The 21814-nt window shown below is 63.3% G+C and overlaps 1 protein-coding gene across 1 annotated transcript in view; it reads right to left on the bottom strand.

The window, feature by feature from the left end:
• The window catches only part of NUP210 (nucleoporin 210), an 89003-nt gene that overhangs the window by 18494 nt on the left and 48695 nt on the right, over positions 1-21814 (bottom strand). Inside the window, exons 16-30 of the mRNA XM_066347172.1 lie at positions 20388-20561; positions 19133-19325; positions 18556-18662; positions 18004-18108; positions 17820-17921; positions 10106-10234; positions 8969-9096; positions 8604-8739; positions 7194-7256; positions 6816-6995; positions 6167-6247; positions 4978-5109; positions 4619-4777; positions 1871-1962; positions 458-632 (exon numbers count right to left, since the gene is read on the bottom strand). Coding sequence (XP_066203269.1) covers positions 458-632; positions 1871-1962; positions 4619-4777; positions 4978-5109; positions 6167-6247; positions 6816-6995; positions 7194-7256; positions 8604-8739; positions 8969-9096; positions 10106-10234; positions 17820-17921; positions 18004-18108; positions 18556-18662; positions 19133-19325; positions 20388-20561 — 1956 coding nt within the window. The remainder of the gene's footprint in view (positions 1-457; positions 633-1870; positions 1963-4618; positions 4778-4977; positions 5110-6166; positions 6248-6815; positions 6996-7193; positions 7257-8603; positions 8740-8968; positions 9097-10105; positions 10235-17819; positions 17922-18003; positions 18109-18555; positions 18663-19132; positions 19326-20387; positions 20562-21814) is intronic.

Raw genomic sequence — 21814 nt, forward strand, 5'->3', positions numbered from 1 at the left:
ACACTCAAGTCCTATGACCCAGAGCACCTCACTCTGACTCTGCGTCTGGGTTTCCTTGCTGATAAAAACGGGTCACCTACTTCTCCCGGCTGCCGCGGCTGTGGTGGACTGACCCCACAGCCCACAGTGGTGGGTCAGCTGTCTAGCACAGGCTTCCCAGAGTGCCCACTGTGTTCTGTGTACCGGCTGGTCGGTCAGGACCCTGGGTGCCAGTCTCAGCAAACCACGGACCTGCTGGACCTTGGCTCCCCCAGCTAAGAACAAGGTCATCGAACCCATCACCTGCAAAGACCCTGCACTCTGACAGCCGACGGTGATGTACATTTCATGCAGGACCTCTGCCCCCGGCCAGCCTGGAATAGGTTCCCACGTGGGATTCCTCAGCTGAGAGGCGATCGTGGTCACTTTCACACGACTGCCTAGGATCACTCTGACAAGGAGAAACGCAGGACCCTACCTTGACGGCAATGAGGATGGTCTGGTTTGCCCCAAAAGGCTCCTGGGCGGTCACTTCAACTGTGGACATTCCGATGGAGGACCCCGACGCCAGGAAGCCTTTCTGACTGACGTGCACCACGGGGACCTTCTCCGGCCCGTGCAGGACGCGGTAGCTCAGAGCCGCTGTGTTGTCCCTGGGGAAACAAAGCCCAGCTGGTTATGTTAACACGGGGGTGTGGAGGGGGAGCAGCTCACGGCAAAGGGCTGGTGGCTGTGGGGTTCTGACAGCTCCTGGGAGAAGAAAAGGCCCAGTCTCAGCTCCACTGTCCTTCAGGACCACGGGTCACCGACAGGGAAGCCCCTCCCCCTCTGGAGAACAGCACATCCCACCCCTCTCTGTCCCCTCCGTGGCGAATGGGGGCAGTGCCCCATTTCCAAGGGCTGGCAGCGGGGTAGGGGTGAGCCGCTGGCGCAGGGCGTGGTCTGTGAGACCACTGACACGATGCAGGAGACAAATCATGCACTCACATCTCACATCCATCAACATCCTAGAGAGACAGAGGCGTGGGCCTCAGCCCCACCCGGCTGCCTCATGGGGCTTCGAACAAGTTACTGTCTTTGCCTCAGTCAACCTGGGCATTGACCTCTCTGCTTCCTCTGCAAGACTCCTATGCATCCTTCAATGCCCCACTCAAGCGTCCATACCTGTGAGGAACCTTCCCTGCTCTTCATGGCAGTGGGGTGGTGAAGGGGGGCCTTGGGCTATGATTTTGTTACGTTGTAGCCCTTGTAATGTCATCTTCCTGTTTCCCCACCGGGTTCCTTAAGGGCCGCGTTCCCCAGCTCTGTCCCCTCAGCCTGGCGCCCAGCCCAGCCCTCGGACAGTCTGGAGGGATGAGTACCACATGTGTGTGTCTCACAGGACAAGTACAGGCCCCTGAGGTCCTACCAGCCCGCAGTGCGAGTCACCGTTACCAAAGGCGCCCCCTTGGGGGAGGGGGTGCAGTCACGTTTGCAGGTGTGTTCCAGAAGCATGTCTGTCCAGCGTGAGTGTGCCAGCCCATCACCAGGGGTGCTGTCACAGTGTCGACCTGGGGGGCCGCCCAGGCTGCTGGGGCACAGACCGCACTCTGAGTGGCACGTCTTGGGGACGCACGGGTTATGAACACTTGGTGCTTTGCCGCTGTGGAGTCTGGCTCTCAGGATCTCAGCAGTGGGCATTCGGCAGTCCCGAGGCTATGGGGCGGGGGCGTGAAGAACGGGACGCCCGTGCACAGAGTGGGGGGGGACGCAGAGACCACACCCTTCTCCAGGCAGCGCCAGGAAGACAGATGCCCAGTGCCCCGAAGCAGCCACAGCGGCTGACCGCTCCGTTTACACGCTCCCGGTGTGAGAGCAGAGGCATGGCCTCGCTAAAGCCCGGCTCACGCACCTGTTGGTCTGAAGCTTGAGAAGCGAGTCGGGCGACATCAGTATCTGTCCTGCTTCTACTTCGGGGTTGAGCAGCAGCAGCTTCTCAAACACCTGGAACAGAGGCACATTTCATCTCCCGTGATGCACGGCGACCGCGTCCGGGGAGCCGGTCCTCTCTCGGTGGGGAGCGCCCAGAGCGGCTGCCGGTGAGACACAGCCGGCCAGCCGCCAGCAAACACCTGTCTGTGGGGTGGCCGGCGGAGTGCTGGCGAGGACTGACCGTGAGGAGAGGCCCGGGTGGGACGAGGAGAGCGGGCGGGTGCACGCGGTGTCCCTGATGGGAGCTGCCTCACACAGTGGCAGCAGGGCCTCAGCCTCAGTTCCCCGACAGGGACCTGCTGGCCGGGATGTGTGCCCAGAGGGCAGCGTGCGGGGCAAAGGGCCCAGGGCCTTGCTCAAGCGTCACTCAGCCAGAACTGAGCGTGGAGAGCACTAAATTCCCCTTTCCCTCAGCACGACATCCTCCCCTCCTCAGGGTCATCTTAGGACACCCCCACCCTCTCCTCTGGCCCTTACGTGGCTCCCTCTGTCCTGCCAGGCTCTCCGGACCTGCAGAGCGGGCTGGGCGTGGGCCGGGCCGGTGACCTCAGGCCAGCAGAGGATAACTAACCTGATGCTGCTGGACACACTCTGTCCCTGTCCCCCAGGGGCCCCAGGCTCTGGGTGGTTCCCCTCCCTTCCAGCACCACCATGTTCTGACCATATCATACGTAAGCCTGGATTGTTCCGTCTGTAAAATGAGTATAAAACTAACAGCCCTTGCCACGCCTGTCCTGAGGATGCATGAGGTGAGGAGATGGGGAAGAAACAGCCTCTGAGAATCTGCACAGGAATCTGACGTCAGGCACATCCTTGCCAAAGTCAACCCGGGCACACACCCCGCGCAGGACACACCAACCACAGATGTCTCCCTCCGTTCTCTTACTAAGCACGTGTTTTTGTTGAACCTCTGCAGGCGGAGGCGAGGGTGCACATGCTCTCCCTCTCCTGTCAACCGTGAGCACTGAGGAGGCAGCAGGGAGTGGCGGGGCCTGTGGCAAACCGGCGAGCACAGCTCTCCTGACACGGGGCTGCTCAGACACATGCTGAGCACATGCTGCATGATGGGTGCTTCAATAAAATCTTCCTATTTTTAAATATTGGCACCAAAGAAAAATCATTTCCGAGCACGGAGGGAGCCAAAGAAGCACCCGTGGGTTGGATCCGGAGTCTCTGGGTTTCTGATGGGCTCAGGCTGCACCTGCCGTCAGCTAGGGACACTGAGGCAGAGATAGGGAGCAGCCCCACGGAGGTTACAGAAACGAGAAGCTGCAATGCCCCGTCTTTACCCCGTGAAGGTGTTGTGCCTCACCTTTATTTCTAACCAGAAAGAACACGTGTGTTAGTGTGTCTGTGCATCTGTGTTCATGTGCACACACAGCCATGTCCGTGTGTCTGTCTGTGTGCGTACACGTGTCGGAGTCTATGTGCAATGCTCATGGGGGGGCAGAGCGAGGGAGGGGCTGGCAAACAGGCATTTCCTGTTTACACCACTGGGGTGTGTGCCCAGATACAATTTATTTCTTCTTGAACAGGGGGCTTCACCCTATTTCCTTTCTCCTGACAGTTGGAGGGGTTTTCAGTTTTCCTTTGTGACTTAGGGGGACCCCAGGTTACTGAGCCCCAGATCAGCAGAACAGGCCCTTGGATCTACAAACGCTCTTCAGGACAACTTGTCAACTCCCAGGTTTGACCGAGGGACCCAGAGCGGCAGAGGTGGTTGGAAGCTGAGCCCTGGTGGGTGGAGACTGGGCTCTGTCCATAATCGGCAGTGTGCCCCCAAGGGGCCATGAGCAGGCCACGTCCCTCTCGGGGGCCTGGTTTCCATCAGTGGACGGAGGGGCCACACCATCTGCCAGGGTCCCACAGGGCCACCGCTCCCATCTCGGGATCTGGAGGGGACGCCTCTGGCCGTGGGGCCACAGGACACCCACAGGGCACCCACAGGGCCACCTACAGGGCACCCACAGGGCCACCGCTCCCTTCCCGGGACCTGGAGGGGACACCTCTGCCGTGGGGCCGCAGAGCACCCACAGGGCCACCTACAGAGCACCCACAGGGCCACCACTCACTTTCCGGGACCTGGAGGGGACACCCTGCCGTGGGGCCGCAGGCTCATTGCCGAGCAACAGTGACCACAGCTCCTGCCCCTGAAGCCTCAGGGAACAGGGAAACAAGGAAACAGGCCTCCTGCCAGGTCCTCTGAGTGTAAAATAGACAATCGCGTTCACAACCAGCACTGCCGTCTTTCAGCCGTGTCTCCCGTGAAAGCACCGAACCCCGTGCTCAGGGTGACGCCCACTGGGGACCCATCGAGACAGTCAGACCTCCAGGCCTTTGTACACGCCTGCCCTCCGCCTGGCAGCCGGCCGACCCCTCCCGTCCCGAAGGCCCACTGGTCTGCAGAGCCCTGGCCAGGGCACCTCGGAGCTCCCACAGCGTCTGACATGCTCCCACCCCAACACGCACATGGAGAACTCCTGGGGCAGGGGGGGCCCTGGGGCAAGGGGGGGGCCCTGGGGCAAGGGGGGGTCCTGGGGCAGGGGGGCCCTGGGGCAAGGGGGGGCCCTGGGGCAGGGCTACGTGTGCCCACACGGCCCGAGGGGAGGGGCCTGGGCTGGCACTCCCTCTCCCTCTCCTGCGTGGTCTCTGCCCACCCTGCCCATACCTGGACTTGGATCTCATCAGAGAGCTCCTTGGCGAGGCCGTGCAGCTGCCCGGCTGTGGGGTCCAGAGCCTTGACCACCACCCTCAGCCCGGTCCGGCCTTTCACCCGGCCGTGCACGGTCATGGCAAAGTTGTACTGCGATGAGAGCCGGAGGGATGCCTGGGACAGACAGAGACACGTTTTCAGGGACAGCGGCGGGACCCCTAAAGGGCAGAGCTAGGCGGAAGCCCCCGCCAGCCCCTGTCCACTCAGGGCCAGCTGACCCCAGAGCGTGCAGCCTGTGCCCCCTGGCAGAGCACACAGCATCCCCACCCCTGGGCTTCCCGGTGGTCACAGGTGCAGCCTGGACAGGCGATCACCTCGTGGTGTCGTCCCCGGATGTCCAGAACATCCCGCTTGCTGACCGACCAGTGGAAGGTCAGGCCCGGCACGGCGTTAGCGAAGGAGAAAGGGTTCTGGCTGTTGGTGATTCCAGTGACGTAAACAGGCACCTGTGGGGGAAAGCCGGGCTCGTGACCAGCAGGGTTCTCCCGCCAGGAGTGCCCAGTGCCCTCGCCACTGCCCAGGGACTTCTGTGCCCTGTTGTGCGGCATACGCTGAGCCGACTCTGCCCTCACCAGAGACGGGCAGGACACGGGTTCGGGAAGTGTGATAAGAAGCCCAGCGGCCCCTCCACACCCCGTCCCTCTCGGCCCAGGGGCCGTATCTGACCTCCACCGAGAGGCCCCAGTCCTGCAGAACACAGAGATGGCCCCTCCACACCCTGTCCCTCTCGGCCCAGGGGCCGTATCTGACCTCCACCGAGAGGCCCCAGTCCTGCAGAACACAGAGGTGGCCCCTCCACACCCCGTCCCTCTCGGCCCAGGGGCCGTATTCGACCTCCACCGAGAGGCCCAGCCCTGCAGTGATGCCCAGAGCTCCAGGCCACCTGCCGCTGTCCCTGCCGTGCTTCTCCCTCAGAGGGGGGCCCTGCTCACTCCACGTCCTGGGTGGGGCTCGGGGCCCTCCACCCTGTGTTTGCTGAGTGTCCACTAGGGGGACCACGGGGAGGCGACTCAGGGAAAGGTAAGAACAGACCGCGGGCCAGGCTGCCGGCCCCTCCAGCCCCGTCGCTGACGAGCTGTGTGACTCTGGGCACAGCCCTGAGCTTGCTGTGAAATTCACTTCCTGGCCGGTTATACGGAGGTGACACCGTGGTGGCTGATGAACTAATACCCCAGCAGCATCCACGCTGCACAGCGGCCGTCAGTTCAAGTCCCTGGTAGGTGGTGGCAGACCCAGGTTTTACTTGGGAAACTGACCAACACGGGGCAGGGAGGGGGCCAGGATGTCGTACAGGGAGCTTGGTGCAGTGTGCTGTGCAGTGGGACATTCCAGGAGGGCTCCCTGGAGGAAGCAGCGCTGAACCCTGCAGGTCAGGATGGCTGTGCAGGCGAAGGGGGTGTGGGGACATGCTCCAGTCGCTCCCCTAAGCTCATCCTGAACCAGAACCCAGAGCCCGCGACCCACCAGGTGCCATTTACACAGTGCGGGCGGGAGGGGCCTCACCTGGGTCCCGGTCCTCATCCGGGTGATGGGGGCGCGGATCCGCACGGCCTGCAGCTGCAGCACCTCCACCTCCACCGCGTCCTGGGAGAGGGGCCCTGGGCTCAGTGCTGAGGGGGCCGTGTGCCAGCGGCAGGGCTCTGGGGAGGGCCCCCCAGGGGGCCGTGTGCCAGCGGCAGGGCTCTGGGGAGGGCCCCTCCGGGGGCCGTGTGCCAGCGGCAGGGCTCTGGGGAGGGCCCCCAGGGGGCCGTGTGCAGCAGGGCTCTGAGGAGGGCCCCCCAGGGGGCCGTGTGCCAGCGGCAGGGCTCTGGGGAGGGCCTCCCAGGGGGCAGTGTGCAGCAGGGCTCTGGGGAGGGCCCCCCACCCCAGGAAGGAGTCTGCAGCTGAGGGCAGTGCAGTCGCATGGCTGGAAGGCACCCACAGGTGTCCAGCTCCGCGCCTCTCTGCCACAGGCAGCTGGGACTGTGGTGGCTTCCCTCCCAGACCTGTCACGGCCTCTCCCCTGTCCTCCTGAGGGGGGGGTCCGCCTGGCCCTCTGGGGCGGGGGTCTGCCTGCCACGACGGGCCCCCAGCACCTGCAGGGGAGCAGTCCCCCCATCACCAGAGGGGGGACACAGGAAGCACCCGCCTCTGAAGAAGCTGAGACCGTCACCTGAGACACGACGACCAGCTTGCCGGTCTCGGCGTCCACGGCCCGGACGACCCCCAACACGGTGCTGTTGCCCACGGCCAGCCCCCGCACCAGCCCCGCGCTGTTCACCACGGCGAGGCTCGCGTTGCTGACGGAGAAGAGGATGTTGGACTGCGGCTGGGGGCCTCCCTCCGAGGTGATCTGGACGGGGAGAAAAGCAGCAGGACCGTCAGCCCCACCCTCCCAGCCCCCACGCTCGCCTGGGGGGCGAGGGCGCCAGCACCCCAGAACCCCCGCCTCCAGGGGTCTGACGCCCAGGGCAGGTGGCCGCCCAGGGCAGGTGGCTGCCCAGGGCCCGGCTGCGATGGGGTCCGCAGGGATGCGGCCTGTGGCTCCTACCTGCATCGTGGCCCCGATGATCAGTGTCACCTTCCTGGGGATCAGCCTGAACGGGGGGAAGACCTGGTGCAGAGACGAGAGACAGAGAGAGAGAGAGAGAGAGAGAGACAGAGAGAGGGGACCGCTGCACTCCAGGCTGGCGCTGCCCGGCACAGCCCACACCCCACCTTTCAGGGAGGGAGCACACAGGGCACGGGCAGCCCTCCTGTGCAGAAGCACCAGGCACAGCCTGGGTCCTGGGCCCACGGTCGGCCCACAGGACTCACCCAACCAGAGGACCTGGAATTCACAGCAAGGGGGCGCGTCCTGCCGTTTGAGCAGGTCTCCCAGGAGCCCCCGGGGATGCCCGCTCCGCCGCCCGGACCCGCAGAAGCAGGGTGTCCGGCGATCTCGACGTGAGCATCCTCCAGGATGCGGACACCTGTCGGTTCCCACCCCGCTGCCTCCGAGATTCCCTGTTCACCCTCGGAGGGCCGCCTCCCTCGCCAGCTCCTCCTAAGTCCCCACTGACGACCTGTCTTAGGAGTTCCTACTTCAACGCCCTCAAATCTTCAGAGTGGGTCCCGGGGGTAGGGACACGGACGCCCGTCCCTGCAGCGGGGCGAAGCCCCCCCGTCCTCCTCTTGCCCCCCCACAGCCCCCGCCTGGCAAGACCACAGGGAGAGCTTAAGGGTCAGCGCCAGGGGGCCAAGGGGCTGCCTCACGCGTGAGAGTCAGCTCAGGGCTGCACTGTTTATGGGCAGAATGAGTTCCGCTTCGCCAGGAGAATGGTGCCCTCCCTGCAGACGCACGACCCGCGCCGCCAGCCCACGTGGGGCCGAGACCCTGACGGTGCCGGGGGAGCCGGGTCGGGCTGCGGTGGACGGGTGAGGCTGGACGTGACCTCCTGGCCGTTCCTGCCTTTGCCCCTGGTCACTGTGGGGCTCTGGCCAGAACCCAACCCCACAGGACAGCCCGAGGCCCCTGCCCGGAGGACGCTGGGCGACCTCGGAGCCCCCGTGTCCAGGAACTGCTCACTCCAGGTGCCCCCATTCTGAAAGCGCACCCCCTAAGGGCCTGCTCTAGCGTCCAGGCTGACGGCCCAGAGAGCTCCCACCTGTGGGCCCACCCTGCCCACAGCTCCTGCCTGTCCCCTCTCTGTCCTGAGGCTCCATAGGCTAAGAACGTCCCCCCACCGCCACCCTGCCCAGTGGCAAGCTGCTCCCCCATCTCAGAGGGCCAGCAGTCACCCGCCCTCCCTCTGGGGCTGCCCCTGACCCGGGGCCGGGGGTCAGAGCTCACTGCAGGGCACACGGCCTCCTGGACCTTCCCTGATGCCCCCAGCCTGTCACAGGAAAGGCCTCCTCCCCTCCCCGTGCGTCCAGCAGGGCCTGGGCTGACCCTGCATGGCCTGAGGGGGAACAGCTTTACCTCAATCTGCTGTGGGGCCGAGTGGATTCTCTGTCCAGCTTTATCGGTCACCACCGCGGTGAGACTGGTCTGGCCGATGGCCACGCCGTGGACGTGGAACATGGCCGTGTAGCTATCGAGGGCCTCGTCCAGGGGGCTGGAACAGAGAGGACAGAGGGAAGGGCTGGGGCAGAGGGAAGGGCTGGGGCAGAGGGAAGGGCTGGGACAGAGGGAAGGGCTGGGACAGAGGGACAGAGGGAAGGGCTGGGACAGAGGGAAGGGCTGGGGCAGAGGGAAGGGCTGGGACGTCTCCCCCCAGACAGACCCGTCAGCACTGACCCCGAGATGCCTGCTCTGACCGCCGGGGTGGGGGTGGGGGGACTCACACCAACGTGACAATCTGCGAGGCTGCTTGGAGCTTCAGGTCCATGAAGGCGAAGTATTTAGCCAGGAAAGGCTTCTTGTGCGAGTCCAGCACGCGGACGTACGCCGTGACCGTCTTCCCGATCTCCACCTGCGACACGGGACAGACACGCAGGGCGGCCCTGCCTGACCAGGTCCACCGCCTGCGGCCACCTACGACCTTCTGAGAGAGGTCACCACCCTCAAACCCGCAGACCCGCCAGACTGCGGACAGGCCCCCTGGGCCGACCTCCGGCCGTCAGCCCATCAACAGGTCAACATCACTGGGCACCTGCTGTGTCCGGGGCCCAGGACGTGCTTAGCTGCGTAAGTCACACTCCCCACTCCTGTGAACACCCTAGCGAGACCGACGAGGCAGCCGGTGGACAGCAGAGCTCGTCAGTGGACGATGGCCGTCCAGCTCACGCCTGGCCGTGTACAACAGCACAGCGAGAACCTTAGGACGCAGGAGTCAGGAATGCTTAGTGAAGAAGCCAGTCTGGTCTGCAAACACCCAGTGCAAACGAGAGACCACGGGAGGAACATTCGCGGCGGCGTTGAAGAACACGGGCTTTCTAAGTCATGTGAGCGGCTCAGATACTCCCACCCCTTCTCACGACTGACCCTCCTGGGCACTCGGGAAAGGAGGAGCGGACAGAGACCTCCTGGAAGCCTGCCACACTGCCTGCAGGTCTCTGGGGTGCAAACGTCCCCTGTCTGTCCTGAAGGAAAGCCTCTAGATCAACCATCACAGAAGACTAGACACCAGTAAGCTTCGTACATCTGCCACTGAAACGCTGAGACCCGGATCCTACAGACTGGGGAGGGAGATCCACGTCCAGCACGCTGCGTACCTGGTGGTCAGTAACCTGCACCGGCTGGAGCCCAGGACCGCCCGGTCAGGGCTGGTGTGGGGCCAGGTCCCAGCGGGGCTCACAGCCCACACTGCCTGATGTCACCCGGGCCGAATCAGTGTGACCTCACTCAGTGTGACCTCAGAGGAGGGAGCGCAGAAACCAGGGGAAAAAGCAAAGAACATGAGAGAAACACCCCCCTCGGGGCAGCTCTGTCCGGGATCCGTGAATCAGCAGAGAGGGCCGCGTCTGGCAGCGGGCACTGACCTTGTCCACCACCCGGACGTACAGCTCCTCGATGTCCGACACGTGCACGTCGGCCTTGGCGGGGGCGGGGACGGCCAGACACAGGTCGTGGATCATGACGGTCACCGTGCCCGGGAGTGTAGGCTGCACCTGCAGGGAGGGGCCCGTTACAGCCGCTCACGGGCGGCCTTGCCCCGTGGGGCGCCATCACCCAGAGACCTCTGTGGGGGCGGGGGGGCTGGAAGTCGAGAACGAGGAACAGCCCCTCTGTGTGGAGGCGGGGGGGCTGGAAGTCGAGAACGAGGAACAGCCCCTCTGTGTGGGGGCGGGGGGGCTGGAAGTCGAGAACGAGGAACAGCCTCCTCTGTGTGGAGTGGGGGGGCTGGAAGTCGAGAACGAGGAACAGCCCCCTCTGTGTGGCCCTGGCCGCCCCTCATCATGAGCCCCCACTGCCCCCGGGGGGTGGGGGTGGGCTCGACTGTGAAATGTTTGTGTGGGATGAGCCTCAGGGGGCAACTTTGGGGTGAACTTCAGAGAAGAAAATGAAGCCGCTCTAAGGGGTGGGGGTGCGCGGTGGCCTGGGGGTCCGCAGTTCCTCGGAGGCAGAACGAGGGGCCACAGAGTGAGGCGGGAGCTGTGTGCCCCCCACCCCCAGGCCACCTGCCCGCAGCGCCAGCCACAGAAAGCCACCTGTCAGGTCTGGGGGTGAAGGGCACAAGGGCAGCTGCTCCTCACGCCCAGGGGTCAGCCTGAGTGCCCAGCACCGCAGAGCCTGGGAGCAGACCGCGCCGGCCCTGTGGTCTCCGGCGCCCATTCCCCAAGTCCCGGCCCCTCTGCCGCCGCCCGTGGGCAGAGAGAGCGACCCCGTGCAACGTCCCGAGGGAAGGGTATGTCTGGGCCACGTGTTCCAGGCTCTCGGCTCTGCTCACAGCCGATGCAGACGCGTCCACCCTCCCCTCCAGGCCGCCGTCTCCCCTGCGGCCTCTGGACGGAGCCTGCACCGGGCAGAGCGCCCCCGAGGGCCCTGTCCTGACAGAGGGGGAGCTCAGGTAACACCCCCTACCCCCATGCTTCAGCCGTGGCTCAGTCCTGCCTTCAGCTCTGGGAAGACTTGGGAGCATGTGACTGGAGCGGGCACCGTGCCAGCCTGGTATGAGAAGCCGGCGAGGACGGGTCCAGGAGCACAGGGTCTCCGGCTTCACCGGGGACAACCTCCCTGGCTCGTCACGTTTCCCGAGGGACAAGCGGGAGAGAGAAAAAAAAGCTTTCCTGGAGAACGTCATGCAGTATCTGGTAGGACCCTGCCGGAAGGTCATGTGGGAGAGCCGGCCCTTCCTCCCGGTGTGAATGTCACCTGTGCCGGCTGCCGAGACCCCCCCCCCCCCCGGGGGAGGCTCTTTCCTTTTCATTTCCTTCTCTTCCTCAGAAGAGCCACTGTGCACATTGCAGACAAAGAGCAATTGAGTGGAATCGGTTCCTCTCTCGCTTGGTTTCCGGAGGCGGACGCTGAGCCGCCCTGCGCAGGGCACAGCGGAGGATGGTGCCAGGCAGCCACCGCAGAGAGGCCCCCGTGTGGCCTGGCGGCCCGCTGGCGTGCACACACCCACATGCGCCATGCTTCCCAGAAACGGCTCATGGGGACGTGAGAGGCCTGGCCAGGAGGCGGGTGGCAGTGGGACCCACCCCAGTACTGCACGCTTGTCACACCACCTGCTTCTCCAGGTGCTGTGACCCCTGCTTCTTGATTGACAGATAGGAGAATGTGGGCTGAAGGGGGGGTGCCCAGGATGAAGTCTCATTTCTCAGGCTAATCCGAAGCCGAGGGGAAAGTACTGGCATCCTTGCCGAGATGATAAACGTTATTGCTCGGCAGGACGGGGAGGGAACCCAGAGGCAGCTTGGCTCTGTGACGTCCACCTGTGTCCCCAGGCCCCGAGGTTCCCCCACACGGTCTCAGCTCCTTGCTTTCCTCAGGCTCATCCTGTTCAGGCTCATCCCGGAAGGCATCTGCAGCACAGCGAGGACCTCACAGGCGTCTGGATGGCACTGGGGCCAACAGCTCCTGTTCCTACAGCACGCCCATCAATGCCGCACGGTGGCCAGGCAGTGCCGCGCAGTGTCGGGGTCCACGCCCCCAGGCAGCCTTCCTCGAGGCCTGTGGGGGTGACCAAGGTCACACGAGCATCCCAGGCACCGAGAAGGTCCTGGCTTGGACGCCCGAATGGAACTCCATCCAGGGACTCCGGCCAGCTCTGCACTTGACACAGGGCCAGGGCTAGGGGTGGACACCTCTACCCACAGGCCACTCTCAGGCGGAAAGCAGGACACGCCCGAGTCCAAGCCCTGCAGCCACTCCCGACCCCACCTGAGCACCCCACTTGGGTGTACGGCGTCACCATGAGGGGTTATGGGTCTCAGGACCCCACCTGAGCACCCCACTTGGGTGTACGGCGTCACCATGAGGGGTTATGGGTCTCAGGACCCCACCTGAGCACCCCACTTGGGTGTATGGCGTCACCAGGAGGGACTATGTGTCTCAGGACCGAGAGACGGAGGACCCCCTGTAGCTCTGAGAACCGCGCCTCCACCCGCTGTGCTCACACTGCGTCCTCAGCGCTGTGTCCTCAGTGCCAGGGCCAGACCCAGCCACGTGGCCCCCGTTTGCTGAGAGGCTGTGTCAATAAAGGCGCAAGGTGCTTCGCCCACCGGGGTCCCTCCGGCTCCTGTAACCTGTGGGGTCCACTCAGGGACTTACTTTAGAACGTGAAGAATTGTGGAGAAGAAAGAAAACCTAGGTTTAAGTCAGGTAGCCACTCCAGCGTGCAAGCCGCCAAAATGGCAGGAAGGCCCCTCGCAGAGAGTTTCGGGGGCAGTGGGAGCAGAGAGAGGGCAGGCGGGCAGGCGGCCGTCGTCGCAGAGCTGGCGTGAGCCCCGCGGCCCCTTCTGCAGGTGCTCGGACGCGGAGACACCAGGAGCAGCGCCGGCGTGAGCCCCGCGGCCCCTTCTGCAGGTGCTGGGACGCGAAGACACCAGGAGCAGCGCCGGCGTGAGCCCCGCGGCCCCTTCTGCAGGTGCTGGGACACGGAGACACCAGGAGCAGCGCCGGCGTGAGCCCCGCGGCCCCTTCTGCAGGTGCTCGGACGCGGAGACACCAGGAGCAGCGCCGGCGTGAGCCCCGCGGCCCCTTCTGCAGGTGCTCGGACGCGGAGACACCAGGAGCAGCGCCGGCGTGAGCCCCGCGGCCCCTTCTGCAGGTGCTCGGACGCGGAGACACCAGGAGCAGAGCCGGCGTGAGCCCCGCGGCCCCTTCTGCAGGTGCTGGGACGCGGAGACACCAGGAGCAGCGCCGGCGTGAGCCCCGCGGCCCCTTCTGCAGGTGCTCGGACGCGGAGACACCAGGAGCAGCGCTGGCGTGAGCCCCGCGGCCCGTTCTGCAGGTGCTCGGACAGGGAGACACCAGGAGCAGCGCTGGCGTGAGCCCCGCGGCCCCTTCTGCAGGTGCTCGGACGCGGAGACACCAGGAGCAGCGCTGGCTCCCCTGAGGTGTGTCGACAGGGAGTGAAAGAATCGTTTCCTGTGACTGACTGAAGAACGCTGAGGGCTTTCTCGTCCCTGTGGCAAAGGGAGGGAGGATGTGAACAGCTGGACCACACCAGCGATGCGCAGGGTCCCTCAGACACAGCCACCGAGGGCAGCTGCCTGGGCCTGTCCCCGGCTGTCAGCCTGGCATGGGCACCCCCTGCGGGCCGCAGAGCAGGCGGAGCACACCGAGCCTGACCGTAGCTCAGGGGGCAACAAGCTCTGCTCAGGCCCCAACGAGGGGCACAGAGACCCCAGGGGCCACGGTGTCCCCAGAACACCTCGGGCAAAGGCAGCCCTTGTAGGGCCCTGCCCGTGGGGTAGACTGGTACCTCGATGGGGCAAGACGCATCCTATGTTCGTGCCTGCAACAAGCACTGTGTCCTACTCATGAAAGAGACACGTGAGCAGAGGCCAACCCACAGCCTGGAGAGGGACCCGCTGGGGCTCCCCTGGGACGCTCGGCACAGTGGGGGCACCACTAGCTGCCGTGACGCCGAGAAACCCAGGACCTGCAGCTGAGAGGGACCCGCTGGAGCTCCCCTGGGACCCTCGGCACCGTGGGGGCACCACTAGCTGCCGTGACGCCGAGAAACCCAGGACCTGCAGCTGAGAGGGACGGCACGGGGTGACCGTGGCACTGAGCGGGGTCCACGGTCTTCTGGGGAGACTCCTCTCTGACGCCGGAACCCCCCGCTCTGTCTCTCAGACGAGTGTCCCTGCTTCTGTGCGAATGCCCCCGGAGGCCGGAGCTCACCGCCCACAGGACATGGAGGCTCAGACGCCTGGAGGAGTTTGGCCGCACAGGGAAGGACTCTCTCCGGCCCCAGGTTCCCCCTGGAGTTTATACAAACACGAGCCCCGAGGTCAGCGTGAGCAGAACTGCCCCCAGCATCTGACCAGACACATTTTCCCCAACGCGAAACGTCGTCTTCTTGGGAACAGAGCGCTCCTTTCAACCTCCAGAAGAGCAAGACAGGCGTATGGCAGGCCGCTGTTACTTACAGTTTGAGGTCTTCCCTCTCCTGTGCAGCACCCGGCCGGGAGTGCTCACCCTGTGGCAGCACCCACAGCCGGGAGAGTCACTCCTTTTGTTCCGGCAATCAACACGCCAGGGGAGCGTGGGGCAAGCTCCCAGCCTCCGCCAGACGCACACACACCTGTGCCCAGGTGCTGAGAGGCCATTTTTCCTGCTCTAACTCACAGCAATAAGCCTAAGGTCCCGGCATCCTGCGGCCATGCCTGAGGAGGGCGGGGACACAATGTGCCCCCACACCCGGCACCGAGAGCCGGCCCTGGGAACAAGCATCCTCTCCCCAAGGAGCTACAGACCAAGGCTGGCCACAGGAGGAATGCAAAAAAATGTTTTTTTAAAAAGTAACAAAAAGATCTGAACCATCCTAGAAAGACCTATGCCAGCAACACCGGCAGCAAGAAACAGACCAACCGAACAGACTGTAGCAGCTAGGTGGGGTGAATCAGTAACAAAAATAAACTGCCCACAAAGAAAAGGCCGTGTCCAGACGGCTCCACTGGTGAATTCGACCCAACACTGAAGCATCGCTTCCGTGTGACAACTGACACCGGTTCATTGTACAAATCAACTCTACACAAACTCTTCCAACATCAGGAGAGAACGTCTAAGTCAGTGTGTGTGAGCGTGAGTGTGTGTGAGTGTGAGGGTGAATATGTGTGAATGTGTGTGTATGAGGGTGTGTGTGAGGGTGTGTGAGTGTGAATGTGAGCGTGTGAATGTGTGTGTGAGTGTGTGTGAGGGTATGAGTGTGTGAAAGTGAGTGTGTGAGGGTGTGTGTGAATGTGTGTATGTGAGGGTGTGTGTGTGAATGTGAGTGTGTGTGAGTGTGTGTGAATGTGTGTGAGCGTGAGTGTGTGAATGTGTGTGAATGAGTGTGTGTGAGTGTGTGAATGTGTGAGTGTGTGAGTGAATGTGTGTGAGTGTGAGGGTGTGTGTGAATGTGTGTGAATGTGTGAGTGAGAGTGTGAGGGTGAGTGAATGTGTGTGTGAGTGTGAGGGTGTGTGTGAATGAGTGTGAATGTGTGAGTGAGTGTGTGTGTGAATGTGTATGTGAGTGTGAGGGTGTGTGTGTAAGTGTGAGTGTGTGTGAATGTGTATGTGTGAGTGAGGGTGTGTGTGTGAATGTGTGTGTGAATGTGTGTGAGTGTGAATGATTGTGTGTGTATGAATGTGTGTGTGAATGTGTGTGAGTGTGTGAGTGTGTGCGCGTGCACACACGGAGGTAAGAACTACAGGGAACGAGCTTCTTTCTAAACTAATGAAAATGCTCTAACGTTCATGGTGGTGACAGCTGCACATGTGCAGTGACACTAAAAACCACTGAAGTGTGTACTCTGAGCGAGCTACACGCTATGGAAATGACACCTCACTAGAGCTGCGATGAGAGCCACCAGCAAGTGAGCCCAGGTGCACAGCGGCCGTCCCTGCGACGTGGACAGTGCTCCGGTTCTCCGCAGTCCCCGGCACGGACATCGTCCCCCGACAGTCCCTGAAGCTCAGCGTCAGGTGACAGCACAGCGCTGCCCTGCAGGCCCCTCACAGCCTGCTCCGCGCTCTCCCTCCCACAACAGCTGGGCCGCCTCCGAGGCCACGGACCGTGCGAGCCGGCGGATGTGAACGGAGAGAGAGCCCTGCAGAGCGTGAGGGGACCTACGCTGACCGCTGACCTGGCCGCACTCCTGAGAGGTGTGGGGACTACGTCTCTGGGAAGGTGACCCTGACTCCAGCCTTCCCGGGAATCGGGAAGTTTGTTCTGTGCTGTTGCCAGCCTGCGGGGGCTCACCTACGTGGACAAGGCAACGCCTCAAGCTGGCGTGGACATCAGAACGGTCAGGGTGAGGCCCTCACTGGCCCTCCCTCGCTGCCGCACTGTCTGCACTACGCCCACCACACACCAAACACTGAGTGGACCGGCCTCTTCTATGTCCAGAAAAAGTCTCGTCTGGTGTGGGGACCACGGGAGCACTCTTCACACTCCCTGGAACACAAGGAGAGCCGGCTTGCGGCTCAGAGCCGTCCATAGGCACCAACCCGGCCACAGGGCAGGGACACAGCTTTGGTGGGGTCACCGCAGCTCTGCTCTGGGCTGACACGTGGTCTCACGCCCTCAGGAGGAAGAGTTTCCTTGCAAACGAAGTTCAGATTTCACGGCCAGAACATGTCTCATTGTCAGAGACACAGGCGTGGAGAATGCTAGTGCTTGCTTTTACTCTTTGCTGTAACTATAGGCCTATTCTAAAAAGATAGAACGAGGCCCTGGCCAGTTCACTCAGTGGTAGAGCATCAGCCCAGTGTGTAGATGTCCCAGGTTTGATTCCCGGCCAGGGCACACAGGAGAAGTGCCCATCTGCTTCTCTACCCTTCCCCCTCTCCTTCCTCTCTGTCTCTCTCTTCCCCTCCCGCAGCCAAGGTTCCATTGGAGCAAAGTTGGTCCAGGCACTGAGGATGGCTCCATGGCCTCCACCTCAGGTGCTAAGAAGAGCTTGGTTGCTGAACAACAGAGCAACGCCCCAGATGGGCTGAGCATCACCCCCTAGTGGGCTTGCTGGGTGGATCCCAGTCAGGGCACATGCGAGAGTCTGACTGTCACCCTCCTCTCACTGAATAAAAAAAAAGTCAGAACAATTTAAACTGTCCAAACGCTGTTCAAGGAGGAAATGGCTGCCCAGAATCACTGGCCACCCCACACAGCAACACGGGAAACTTGGGGTGGGGTCCTGGAAATGTGTGGAGTGCTGAATTCTTCCTGCCGTGGACGAAGGCGTCGAACGTGTGAGAACAGGAGGGGGAGGCGCAAAAGGGACACGGGGGAAACAGAAAACGCTGACGCATCTTTTAAAAGCAATTTCACGGCCATTAGAGCGGCTCTTCGGGAATGCTATTTTAATCCTAATAAAGACGGAGCAAAAGGAAACCATCAGCCGCCCAACCATACCTGTAATTTGTGGAGACAATAAGCCAATCACAGAGGTGGCAGGCAGGCGACTAAGCCGCACAACACGAGTCAGAGAGTGGAAAGACCTCGCCAAGCGCAGCGGACGTGACTGAGCCCCAGCCTCGGGAGTGACCCACCGTGGGGCCCACGGCCGCCGGACGCAGAGAGGGGGCCCCAGCACTCACCACGGCACTGCCCTTGGCCTCCTGGTAGGCCACCGTGACCACGTCTGCGGTGCTGGTGTTGAGGAAGAAGTAGCCGGAACCTTCTCTGATGTGCAGCTCTGCCTGCAAGGAGGGTCGGGCTGGGAGGCTAGAACTGCCAACCCAGCGGGCGCACCCGGGCGGCAAGGGGGCGGGGAGGCCGCACCTGCACTCCGGGGTGGTTGTAGATGGTCACCTCTGCTGGGCTCACCGTCACGTCCTCCACCAGGATGAGCTCTATGGAGGCCGACACGGGCACCAGGGGCTCATGCTGGAAGGGCAAGGCCAGTGCCGTCAGGTCCAGGAGGGAACAGGCCAGCCCCATGCCACCCCTGACCCCAGAGGAGCAGGAGCACCCAGAGGCCCCGGGACCTGGTGCATCTGCAGGGCACCCACTGTGCCTGGGACACAGACCCGGATGAACCCGTGGAGGGACCCCTCTGAGAGGCCACGTCCCCTGGAGGCATTTCCTAACCTGCCAGGCTCCGCACCCCTCAGAGCCCCTGGAGAGCAGGGCCACCCAGCCAACGGCCAGCCGAGGCGTCAGGTGTGAGGGACAGGTACCAGGGCTGGTCCCCGGTGCGGGCGGGCAGGCTGAGGACAGAAGCCATCAGGGACAGGTCCCAGGGAGGGGCTCAGGACACTGGGGCACCGGGGCAGTGCGGGCAGAGTGGGACGACCCCCTCCCCACCAGCCACCAGCACGCCCTGGGACATACCGGCAGCTTCACGCGGGCTGTGCGGAGGTGGGGCTGCTGGTAGCCGGTCACGGTGGCGGAGACGGCGGCGGTTCCCGAGGCCTCGTGAACGGAAACAGCCTGCAGACCTGCGGCCAGGAAGAGGGACCCGCGTCACTACTCTGCCCATCGCCGCCCGGGAGACAGCCCCTCCCTCCTGATCTGCAGGCTGAAGTCTCCCGTGGTCCTGAGCGCACACAGCCCAGCTGGCTGAGCTCGACGTGCAGCCGGGGTCAGCAGGCCCCGAGCACGGCTCAGGAAGCAGCTCGGACAGGCTGGACACGACGGCTCAGCTTGGGCTGCGGGGGTTCGAGGGCTCGGTTCAGAGCACCACAGCCCCAGGGCTGGGAGGTCACCCACGCTGCGCCCCGAACCCATCTCCCCACTTCTGAAACAGAACATCCCAGGGTTCACGGGGAGCAGTGAGCTCAAGAGACCCCCTGCACTTCCGTCCTAGACAAAGGGGGGCCGGACAGCAGCTCCCAGCAGCCGCCCACACTCGCCGGGACACCCCTCGTCGCCCTCCTGTCCTGGGCTGCGGGCTCACCACCCAGCTCACCGTGCAACTTCTTCTGGCCGCTCTCGTCCTCCCGGGACACCAGCTGCATGGGCAGGTCAGGCTCGATGCTGGCCAGCGACGGCCTGGTGGACTCCCACTGGACGCTCAGGGAGCTGAAGTTGTTGAATCTGCGGCCCTGCTGGTCGTAGGCGACCAGGTCCAGGAGGGGGTTGCGGTGGCTGGAGACCGGGACCTGCCAGAAGCCGAGGTCAGTGCTGCGGCCGTGTCCGTCCACGCTGAGCACCGTGTTCACAGAGAACCCTGAGGACCCCGTGGGCACAGCCGCTGCTGAACACATGGCCATCCAGACCCGCTGGTCACAGGAACGCCAATTCCAACCCCAGACAGGTCCCCAAGCCACTTGGGCTGCAAAGCTCTTTGCTCCTGAAACAGCCCAGGGACGTGGGAGCCGTCACCCACATCCCAATGCAGAGGAGGCTGTCCAGGCAGGGAGGGGACAGCTGAAGGTGACCGGGTGGCTGAGCAGCACACCCGCCGGGCTCAGTGCCAACCCTGCACCGGCCCCTGCGCCCGCCCTGCCCCTGAGAACCAGTGGAGGTAGCCCCTCTGTCCCCTGAGCTGCTGGCCTTGTCCCCTCCCTCCCTGGCCCCGTGGCACGGGGTAGGTGTGGTGAGCCGCGAAGCCGGGACCCTGAGCACCGAGACCTCTGGACTTGAGCCCCAGTTCTGCCCTTTCCACCCAGGCAGGCGGCCGACCTCTGGAGCCTCAGTTTCAATGTCCGTGAAGTGGGCAAACCCGCCTCCCAGGACTCCATGTCCGGTCGTCCAGGCTCTGAGTGTCTCACAGGTACAGGGCTGGTGGGTGGGCTGGCTGCGGCCCCAGGGGGACCAGCCCTGTGGCTTCCCCTTACGCCCACCAGTCACCCCCACGGGACCCGTTTCCTCTCCCCACAGTCCTGTTTCACACAGTCCCAGCGTCCCCCCTGGAGGACACGGCAGCTGCGCACCGGTCCTTGCGGCCCCTCTCTGACCACACACACGCTGCCCACCGGCAACGACCCCCAACCCTAACATCCTCAAGTCGCAGGAAAAGGATTTTTACAAACTGTCGAGTGCTGTGCACAGAGGGGCAGCTGAGTCCGGGCGGAGGGTCAACGTTCACCTGGCAGCTGGGACCTCTGGGTCCCCTCCAGGACTGGGACCTCAGACAGACACACGCCCCCACGCTGTGCCAGGCTGGCCAGCGCAGAGAGCGAGGGGCAGAGTGCCACGGTCACCGAGCAGTGCCCACTCACCACCTGCTTGTTCTGCTGCAGCAGCGGGCACGACAGGCCCAGCTGGGGGCTGGCGTAGACGGGCACCAGGGTGATCCTGGAGGGAGGGGCGCACACGAACTTCACCACGGTGGGCTCCAGCGCAGGGAAGGGGTTGGTGAGGCTGGGCTTGTTCCCCACCGAGAGGGCAATGACCTGGCGGGGCAGAAGGGGCCGTCAGACACCCCCATGTTCGAGGCCCTGTTCTGTGGCACGGGGGACCCCGCCTCGGGGGACCGAGTCTGCTTTCTGTATAATGGCATGATGATGACATCTACCCCACAGGCAGACGGAGCCCCTGGTGCCCTCTGCGGTCATCAGCCAGGGCCAGTGCCCGGTCCTTGACCTAGGCAAGGGGTTGGTCAGCAGTACCATGCGGCCCCCCAGCTCCCTGACAACACCTCATGGTCATGTGAGCAGATTCCTATTTGTGGGGTTTAAATGAAGAGTTCACACTGCCTGAGACCTGGGGGTGGACCAGAAACAGGAGCGCCCCCCCCCCAATGTCACACACTTTCTGAGGGAGGAGAGGTCTGGTCCAGGAGCCCCTCACCCTTCCTGACCTTGAGGCAGGACAACAGAGTTTCCATGCTGGCCTGAGGGGTTCGCCCCCAGCCTGACACCCAAGGAGGTGACACCCCGAGAAGTGCAGTGGGAGGGGTGCTGGAGGGTCCAACTCCGACAGCCAGGTGGGGGCGGGGGGCAGCTGACCAAGCCAAGGCGGGGTTAAGAACTTCCCTAACGTAATTCCTGACTATGTTTGTTCTTCGTGGTATTTATTGTTCTGTTCTTCTTTAAACAAAGCCAGTGGGAAGCAGACCTTCCACCGTGCATGCTGACTGCTCACACCCCAGCAGCCTCGGTGTGGCGACTTCACAGGGTGCACACGTGTGTGTGTGTGTGTGTGTGTGTGTGCGCGTGTGTGTGTGTGTGTGTTTTAACAGGGCTCATAGTCCCAGCCCTGGCCAGCGGCTCAGTGGATAGAGCATTGGCCTGGTGTATGGACGTCCTGGGTTTGATTCCCGGTCAGGGCACACAGGAGAAGTGACCATCTGCTTATCCACCCCTCCCTCTCCCCCTTCTCTTTCTGTTCCCCTCTCTCAGCCAGTGACTCAATCGGTTTGAGCATTAGCCTCAGGCACTAAAAATAGCTCAACTGATTCAAGCATCAGCCCCAGACCAGATGGGAGTTGCCGGGTAGATCCCGGTCGAGGCGCACATGGCAGTCTCACTATCTCCCCTCCTCTTACTTAAAAAAACAAAAACAAAGAAACATGGTCTCTATAATATTAAATGTGCAAAGACAGGCTCACTTCCCCAGAGGAACGGCTCTCTCCTTCCTGGACCGCTCTGCCCCTGAGAACACAGGGCCCAGCCCGACCCCGAGGCAGGGCTCACGTGCACGCTGC

This window comes from Saccopteryx leptura, chromosome 8 (assembly GCF_036850995.1).
Source record: "Saccopteryx leptura isolate mSacLep1 chromosome 8, mSacLep1_pri_phased_curated, whole genome shotgun sequence".
In the NCBI taxonomy this organism is placed as follows: domain Eukaryota; kingdom Metazoa; phylum Chordata; class Mammalia; order Chiroptera; family Emballonuridae; genus Saccopteryx; species Saccopteryx leptura.